Genomic DNA, 9,828 nt, shown 5'->3' with positions numbered 1-9,828 from the left:
GAAGGTTTGTCTAGCTGTATTGGAAATATTAATTTTTCTGTAGAGCTTAAGTGTATAAAGTAGGGAAATAGGTTTTGTACAAATTCTTACAGTTCGTTTCTCTCCGTTCCTCATTTGTTATACAATCTACATTTTATTACTATTTTGTTTTGTAAAAATAGCCTTAGAAAAGTTGCACAAGAAAACAGTTATCTACAATGAAATCTATAGTGGAACAGGTATGACACACAGCATTACATATAAAGAAACTGGTGTACTACTGTAGAACTAGAACTGTGACAGAAAAAACCTTTTCAGTAATAGCTGCTGTACACACAGTGTTCAAAGGTGGCGCTTTTTTTTATTAATAATTAGCCAGGCCTACGACAATCGATTGCTCTCATTGGTCAAACTGCTAATTGTGATTGACAGACAGAAACGGTGTGCAAATGCAAGTGTTTTCAGCGCCAAGGACGTTACATGAACTTTGGTCAGACTGGTGTAGAATTTTAGTTGAAATCTCTTGCTGTGACACGCCAAGAAGGCTCAACATGAGCGAAGCTAATCTTTCCGCTGTGGTTGTGGAGAAAGGCAAGCTGATATTGGTAAGTTGGTTGCATTGTTTTTATCTGAACAGTATTTGCTTAATACGTAAGAGTTATTGACAAATATTTGACCTTGAACCTTGGTTATACGTGCCATAGCAAACAGCCCCCCCTCCCCATATTAGACATACATAATGTACCTTGCTACACCCACAGTAGTTTAAATTGATGATATTATGACAGAGTAGTACTACGTAGTTCCTGCCAACATTTATGTAGTGCACTATTTATTTCTTGGAACCATTCTTAATTCTTGAGAAGCTCAGATTGGATTACAGGCCGCTTTAAATTAATCTCCAAGCAGGTGATACGATGGCAAGGCAGTATCCATTGGTAAGAGAAGTGTCCGTTGAAGTGGTGGCTAATGGGCACTCTTACGAATGGATACTGCCTTGCCACCGTACAATCTGCTTGGAGATTAGCTTTAAATTGAGGTCACGGGGAAGAGTGAGGGTCATATCATCATCATCATCATCATCATGCCTCCGAATAGTGATTTGCGGTGAGGTCATACAAATTATTACAAAAAGACTAGAAAGGCCAACATTTCCTCGGGAGCAAATGTATGGCTTTACCACATCGTCCGTACCAAAAATGGACCTATCCCCCTCCCGCACAAAATGAATTGTTCCTAAATCACTCATATTCTCATAAATCACTCATAAATGTAAAGTGTTCCAATAGTCTATACCCCCATGCAGCAATGGAATCTTCCAAAGCATTCTGCTGTTGGAACATGTAGAACTGTTTATAAAGTTTACATAATTCGAAGCCCTAATAAAGCAAAAAAGTGTAGACTATTTCAAAATGGGTCACATACCTGTAGTCAGGTGTCGAACCAAAGTTCTCAGATCCTGACTCTCAAATCAAGCTTCAGATATGCATAATCTCTGGTATCCGCTAAACATGTTTTAAGTATTGATTCGGAAACGGTCTGTCATTTCAGTGCCTCGAAGAGTGTGGCCCCATGTCATGCACGTAAATAATAACATCGATACCCGTCCAGTAATTAACACTACTGGGTTTCAGAAAGCTATGATCGATAGATATTTATCGTTGTTCAATGTGATGCTACTTAACCCTACCACACGTCTTTCTACATGCAGGAAGAAGGGCCCATTCCCCAACCAGGCAAACATGGTACGTTACATTTGGTAGTTAATTAGAAACTGATGACTTCCGATGTTTTGTATGTTTTCCCTTATTTCTTTAAATCTAAAGCCACATTAAATAAGGAAGCTTCAGGAAATTATATTTTTCAAAAACTTTATTATCATTCACAATACAGCAATACAAAAAATATAGTATATAATAATTGCACATAATGATACATATGAAATAAAATATAGATTTGTACTGTGAAAAGAGTTACCTATATGCTTATCATTTGAAAACTTGCCATTTTTCGTTGTGATCATCTACTTGTATTTCTATAGTCTTGTTTAGTGTGTTTCTAAAATTGTAAAGTTTGGTTTAAGGCATATATACTTTGCTTAGCAATAAGAATACAATGTGCTAGTGTACTGACATTTCAATTATACCGTATAGGAAATGGTTTTCAATTATACCGTATAGGAAATTAGAATTCAGGAAATTCAGAAAATTAGATTATTAGCTTTTTGTTACAGGGCCAAGGTTTCCCAACATAAAAATGTAATTATTAAGAATATTCATGTCCATTTCATATTTTTAAAGTCCAAAGCTACATTAAATGGATGAAGTATTTTTGAAATCAGATACCTTTTCACAGGCAGGCCAAGGTTTCCTAACATAAAAAAGTAATAATTGAAAAATGCATGTTCATTTAGTTACATGATTGGTTTCCACATTCACAAGACTATTGCACCGGTCCATCCATACATGTACATGATGCCAACTATCCACAAATTTATCAGGTTGGGTAATGATTAAATAGTAAAATTTTATTAAAAGTTCTCCATTCACAACCACTTGTTTAACAAGAGTTGTCGTTTCGATGGTCGTCTGTTATATCTTCATTGGGGAAATTATGACTGGTTCACTGTGTAATACCTAGCTTTATTGCATCGTGATACAGTGAACTAGTGAACCCGCAATTCAACAAGTTATTACAACATTTTCATAATGATAGAGACACCCCCTCCCCCAAAATAATGTTTACAAAAGTTCTGAATATTTCCGAATTCTTATTGCTTTGCTGAAGATAAAAGACGTTAACCAATCAAAAATTCCAATCTTGTGGTTGTGAATAAAGAACTTTCAAATTGCTATTCAATGACGTCCTGTATATTTTGCAAACACTTGTGTTCACGTCTTTGTCCCGAAATTTATCGCTGCCCCCCAGAGGTCCAACTTGCGATACACTCTGTGGGCATCTGCGGCACGGATGTCCACGTCCTCACGGAAGGGTCCCTCGGCAAGTTCATGCTGACCGATCCCATGGTCTCCGGCCACGAGGCCAGCGGAACAGTGCGGCAGGTCGGAGAGGGGGTGACCCATCTAGCAGTCGGTAAGGCCCGCCTTTCAACCACGGTGGTGTAATCTCAAAGCAGATCGTTCCGTGGCTGTAAAGAAAGTATTAATTTGGCCCTGCAGTATCCATTTGCAACCATTAGGCTTGGGTAAAAATGATTATAAAAGTCCAAAAATAAGCCGAAGTCTAAACCTCTGTTTGAAGGATAAGGGCAGTGAACGGTTACTGGAAGCAGTATCTACAATGCAGTCCCAAATTTACATGAGTGCGATATATACATATTCAAGTAAAGAAAAAAAAACAACAAACAAGAGTTCTGAGATCTCATACCTCCATGAAATATGGGCTTGCTTTGTCATACTTCATTTCAACATGTCCTCATTAATTATGCAAACAACCCCTACATTAACATAATATATGCATAGTGGTGCTAACCTTTAAGTAACTTACACATGTAACGAGGTATAATATTCCCATCATTCACCAATAAGGAGTCACATTGATTATGAAAATTAGGTCATCATTTGCATAATTGGTATCTGTTGATGTTCCGCCTACCACAGATTAAATAGATTACATGTATAGCAGTACCATTATATAAAACACTGTAATTATAGAATTTCCTCATTAATTATGCAAATTAAGTCCTCATTTAATTATGTACAACTCTCTCTCAGGTACCTACACACCAAAAATGATGAAAATACGTTGTTCCAATCTGAACTTATTGGCTTTGAAAGTTTTTACCAGAAACTAATAAAATAAGGCATATTTGTAACATGACTAAAATCCCTGAAGACAACAAACAGTACGACATTACATACACGACATGGCTCGCTGCTGAGGAGTCGCCAAAAATTTAATTGTATTTTCTGTTCTCCCCCCTGTCCAGGCGATCGGGTGGCCGTAGAGCCGGGTATATCGTGCAGGTACTGTACCAACTGTAAGGCGGGTCGGTACTACCTGTGCCCCCACCTGGAGTATCCGGTCCATGGCTTAATGTGCAGGTACAAAGTCCACCCTGCCGACCTGTGCTACAAGTAAGTAGCATGTGTATACATCCACCAGCACCGTATATTGCAACACGGCTGGTTTTATTTACGTTGTCTACATTCCTACAAAGTAGTCTGACTTTGAAGTTACTTCTAAAATTTAACTTTATCAATCATAGACATTTGATGCATGTAAAACATGTATTTTATCATAGGTGGAACGTTATCGATGCTATTTATGTTTATACGAATAATGACCTACTTTGCATAATTGCATAAAATGATAAACTGCTACATAATGATTTGTTATTGTAGTAAACTGTTGAACTTTATTCCAACATAACAAGTACAGAGAGATCAACTTTCCAACGACCACTGTCGCCTTCAGCAGGAAAATTAATAACCAATCACCTCCGAATTATCCTGATGAAGGCGATAGTGGTCGTTGAAATTTTTATCTCTCTGTACTTGTTGTGTTGGAAAAAAGTTCCAACATTTTATTATGGTGACTACGAACACAGAACTTCATACGTGTGACATGTGTAAAGTAGTTGAATGTTAACATACCTATGCATATTTTATTGTAATATAGCAGTAAATAAAAAAATGTTGAAATGAAATATTGCCAAGGATAGGACTTTCCTATACAGAATATATTTACTTTGAGCTACCTTATTTCGATAAAGTATTTGAAACACTTCTTAATGGTTCATGGAGGCATGGAACCTCATAAATTTTGTTTGTTACGGTGTCTGTGCATGTGACTACCATTATAATGTTGTGCTGTTCTCAGGCTGCCTGATAACGTGAGCCTGGAGGAGGGGGCGCTGTTGGAGCCTCTGTCGGTGGCTGTGCACGCCTGCAGCAGGGCAGGGATTACTGTAGGCTACAGGGTCTTCATCAGCGGAGCAGGTCAGACAGGGAGAGGGGGAGGGAGACGGGAGGGAGGAAGACGGGAGGGAGAGAGACGGGAGGGAGGGAGGGAGAGTCTGTCGGTGGCTGTGCACGCCTGCAGCAGGGCAGGGATTACTAAGTACTGTAGGCTACAAGGTCTTCATCAGCGGAGCAGGTCAAGACATAGCCGTGGAGACTCTTGATTCGGGCTTACATTTCATTACCCTCAGCAAGCGTCGTGGAGAGATCCATTACAGAACCGCAGATTTCCCATCGGCTGCCCGATGCTCCGTTTTCGCCCCGGTTTTTTGCTGTCCCGAGCTACCCAGCACGTCGGCAGAACGTACTGCACCTGCGCAGAACCCCGTATTTTCGCGTTTTTCGTTGGGTTTTTGGTCAACGTTGCATCAGAATTTTTCCTGTTGCAGAGGATATTCTTCCCGACATAACATTTGGAAACTACTGTCGAAATGCTAACCTTATATGAGCGAATACAACCTTATATGAGACATTCTGCCGAAATGCTATGTACAATACATTACGGGTTTCGCGCAGGTGCAGTACGTTCTGCCGACGTGCTGAGCTACCCTGCCATCTTGTATATAGTCGGAAATGTCCGTTGCGGCCGTCGGTAACGCTCGGTAGTGTCACGATTACCGAAGCGCGACCGAAAGCGCTCCGATCATAATCGGAAAGGCTACCGAGCATTCCCGACGGCCGCACCGGACATTCCCGACTATATACAAGATGGCCGCCAGGTTTGTAAACTTAGCGAGTTTAGTAGTAGGGAGGGAGGGAAGGACGGAGGGACTTCATTAGGTTATTTAATTATTTATATGTAGATCTATACGGCGTGAATAACGAACCAGCTTGTATTCTGTTCGGCTTTATTTTATGTCTTAGGTTGGTTCGTTCTAAGGCTTGAAGAGAAAGCATAGATATAAAGCGTAATATCAAAGGAACTGGTATATGGCTGAAATCTTTACAATGCTGTCATGTTGATCAAATCACCGATGGCTTTTCCCTGCAGGGACCATAGGCCTGGTGTGCCTCCTGGCGGCGAAGGCGAGGGGTGCAGCTAAGGTTATCATTTCCGGTAAGTTTTGGCATGAATATTCTTCCTCTCAAATCTGTGTAGTACATGTAAGTATCTGCATTTGTAATTAATAATATTGGCAGGGCGTAGTGCAAGTATCTTTTTGATATTTAATAGGTAGGTTGGGGTTTGGACAACGAAGGTCAAAGCCTGCTTATTCTGAACAGGTGAGGTCACTGTTTGGAGAAAACGTAGACAAATTGGAAAGGGTACAGAATCAAGCTGCAAGATTCTGTATGAACAACTATGTAAGAGGTGCTAGTGTCACGGAAATGAAAAGAAACCTACAGTGGACCTCACTGGAAGACAGAAGAAAGATGTCTAGACTATGCATGATGTACAAAATGACTAATAAACTGGTGGATGTCCCAACTACTAAGTACCTAATACCAGCCCAGAAGAGAACAAGAAATAGCCACGCATTCAAGTACCAGAGTTATCAACCAAGGATTGAGGTGTTCAAGAATTCATTCTTTCCTAGAACTATCGCAGAGTGGAACTCACTGTCACCAAGTACAGTAGGGGCATTGTCAATAGATAGCTTTAAACAATGTCTAGAGCTAGAAGTTCAAGGGTTAGGTGTAACAAGTCGATCGGTGTAATATAGCCAGCTGCCGCCGCGCCGCGTGCCTGCGAAGCTGGTGTGTTACGCCGAAAGGCGGTTATACCGGCTATACAGATACAGATACAGACGTAGCAAAAAAAAACAATATCTTTTCCGTCGGTAAACATAAATATATAATCTACGACAATACATTGCATAACACAGGAAAAAAGAAGAAATTACTGTCCCATAGAACAAATAATAAAAACAACGTAACTATGGAATTTTTGACCTCTTGTTATGATCATTTTCAAGAAATTGGCGGCGTTCTGCATGTAAATGGCCTATACAAATGATATCATTAATGTAGATGTCAATGCCAAGAGGCTGGAGGTCGCTCAGCAGATGGGAGCCCACGTGACCGTGCACGTGACGTCACGTGACAGGCAGGCAATGGCGGACCAGGTGGTTGGAGCTTTGGGCGGGCATGCTGACGTCACCATGGAGTGTTCCGGGGCAGAAGCCGCCGTACAGACAGGGATATATGTGAGTGAATGAAGTCTCCACAAGTCTCAAAGTAAATAGGCGTGACGCATGCAACATAAATAAGGCCATATAGAATGTCCGGAATCAAAGATCTTAAGTTTTGCTGCTAGAAGGGGCTGCCAAATCAACCTTAACTATTTTCTACCAATCTTAAGCAATGTCTACCCATATACCAAATATCAACACAACCCAGCCTGACTTTTTTTTTTGAATGAATGGATGTATGTGTGTGTGTGCGTGTGTGTGTGCTTGCGTATTTGTGTGTGAGTGTTAGTGTTAGTGTGTGTGTGTGTGTGTATGTACGTGTGTGTGTGTGTGTATGTATGTATGTGTGCATGTGTATGTGTGTGCGTGTATTTGTGTGTAAGTGTATGTGCATGTTTGTATGTGTATATATGTGTGCGTGTGTGTGTTGTATGTGTGTATGTATGAATGTGTATGTGTGTGTGTTTGCGTGTGTGTGTGTGTGTGTGTTTGTTTGTGTATGTATGTGTTTTTGTGTGTGTGTGTGTTTGTGTGTGAATGTTTGGAATTCCTTGTTGATTTCTTATTCCATGTATAGTAGCACTACCCTGTCGTTGTCAATCAGCAGCTGGGAACGATGGATAAATGGTTACTTTTGCCTGCTTCGTTCTTCAGGCCACTAAGTCCGGGGGCGTGATGGTGCAAGTCGGTCTGGGCGCAGACATGATCACCATCCCGCTTGTTGACGCTGCCTTGAGGGAGGTCGACATCAGGGGCACCAATGCCTACCCAAACTGGTGAGGAACGTAACAATCATCTACACATCGTATCACTAAGTCCATGTCACACATGAAATATGCTGTATTTCTTCCAGATCAAGTATTTGCCTTTCTAGTTCGTTTTTGCATTAAAATGTTATGTTTTTCTACATATTCCACTATCACGCACTTGCAACTTTCGAGTTCCTGTGTTCCTTTCACGGTGTAATTCAGTTCCTCCCAGTCTCATTGACCTCCAATTTGATCTTCCGGTCAGTCTGTGGTTACACCATTTTCCCTCTCGCTACTGTGACTCTTTATAGATACGGACACACAAGCCAACAAAACACACGAATAATTATAGAAAAAGACTGATTTTTTTTAAAACTCGGTCAGCAAGGGATGGCAGGCCACGTTGTTTTGCCAATAAGGCCACAGCGAGTACATTTTATGGATGACATCCTCTGCAGACTCTAAATCTAATGCGAGCGAGCGAAATAAAACAAGGCGGGCCGAAAAAAAACAAGGTTCCTACATTTTAAAATTTTGACTCAATCATTGTACAAATACACATTGTACACATATACACAGCCAGCATCACATATCACTGCATCAAAGTAAGAAACAAAACATTAAATCAGAGCCTTTTCTTGTCTCCTCTCTGTATAGTTATCTGCCATCCACCTTTCAGCATGGCAACAGACATCTTTGCCCGCCCATTTTCGGCATGGTGACCACTGTCAGAAGGCAACAAAAGTTCTTGTTTCTTTTTCCAAAATCAGGCAAAAATTAAAGCGCGCGCTGATGTCATCCATAAAAATTACTTGCCGTGGCCTAACGGTGGTAAACTATACAGCACAAAGAACGTTTGGGTAGATATAAGAACATGCATGTACAATGAAGTAATAAACATATTTCAATATGAACCGTGTATTCTACAGCTATCCTACCGCCCTGTCCATGGTAGCCTCGGGCCAGGTGAACTTGAAGCCTCTGGTCACTCACCGCTACAGCCTGGAACAGGCGCTGGAGGCCTTCGAAGCCGTGAAGAAAGGGGAAGGGATCAAAGTCATGGTGAAGTGTGACAAGACCAATGTTTGAAACAAGAGGAAGCAGACGCAAAAAAAAAACACACCAGTACATGGACCTATACCAGCAGAACAGAGATATACACTATTATAATAGTTAACTTGTTGTGAACACATGCTCCATGTAACAGGAGCTTTCTGACTAATTTGCATTATCTTGTCTTGACTTGTATGACTAGTAGTTCCCTTTCCGACTTCCAAAAATTGTCTTCAATGTATTTGCATATGAATCAATTCGATAGTTTGTACAAACCTACATTTCACCTCTGGTCTCTCAGTCACTGACGAAAGCTAGTGGATACTAGCTGAAACTGGCGTCTGACCGTTTCCAACATCATATCTAGTTGTTTGAGTAACTGCTTTTTGGCGCATGTTATTTCCTCCGCTCTGCCTTCACGTCTGATGACCGTTACCATTCAAACGATCTGTTCCTCCAAATTTTGCGCGCAAATTCTGATTGGTTGGCAGCTCATTCATTATTTATAGGCCTTCTTGGGGGTAGGCTTAGCTATCATCATCAAGATGGCCGCCGCCCAGATCGTGGCCTAAATATACGTTTGTGACTTTGTATTTACCATCACTTTAACTCTATTTAGACATTTTTTTATATGCTGGGACCGTGGGGGCTTTTGAGACCCACCCCCTGTAACTCAATAACCACTTATCATAGTGCTGCATTATTTTAAGAGAATGGTGTTATAGTAAAATTAAATCATATAGTTTGGTGTAATTATTACCAAAATTGCCTGTCAGAAACCGATTGAAATGGCAACAGGAAAATTTATCAAGTTACGCAATTAATATGGAATATAAATTCTAGGACAAGCTCCAAATTTGATGGTTCTGGTGCGAGCCATTTAGGCGCTAACCGAGATGGAATTTGGTGCAGGTCTCAAAAAGCCCCCCCCCA

At 40.7% G+C, this 9,828-nt stretch overlaps 1 protein-coding gene across 1 annotated transcript; it reads left to right on the top strand.

Moving 5' to 3' along the window:
* Positions 1–442: 442 nt before the first annotated feature.
* On the top strand, positions 443–8,931 carry LOC109463097 (sorbitol dehydrogenase-like). The gene is made up of 9 exons (XM_019759808.1): positions 443–584; positions 1,691–1,724; positions 2,908–3,072; positions 3,929–4,076; positions 4,822–4,940; positions 5,953–6,018; positions 6,933–7,108; positions 7,748–7,869; positions 8,772–8,931. Exons 1-9 carry the CDS (start codon positions 531–533, stop codon positions 8,929–8,931), a joined length of 1,044 nt encoding a protein of 347 aa, XP_019615367.1. The 5' UTR covers positions 443–530.
* The last annotated feature ends 897 nt before the right edge of the window (positions 8,932–9,828 follow it).

This window comes from Branchiostoma belcheri, unplaced genomic scaffold (assembly GCF_001625305.1).
Source record: "Branchiostoma belcheri isolate BF01 breed outbred unplaced genomic scaffold, Haploidv18h27 scaffold122, whole genome shotgun sequence".
In the NCBI taxonomy this organism is placed as follows: Eukaryota; Metazoa; Chordata; class Leptocardii; order Amphioxiformes; family Branchiostomatidae; genus Branchiostoma; species Branchiostoma belcheri.
The sequence above is the reverse complement of the archived record's forward strand: the minus strand, read 5'-3'. Positions and strand labels throughout refer to the sequence as shown.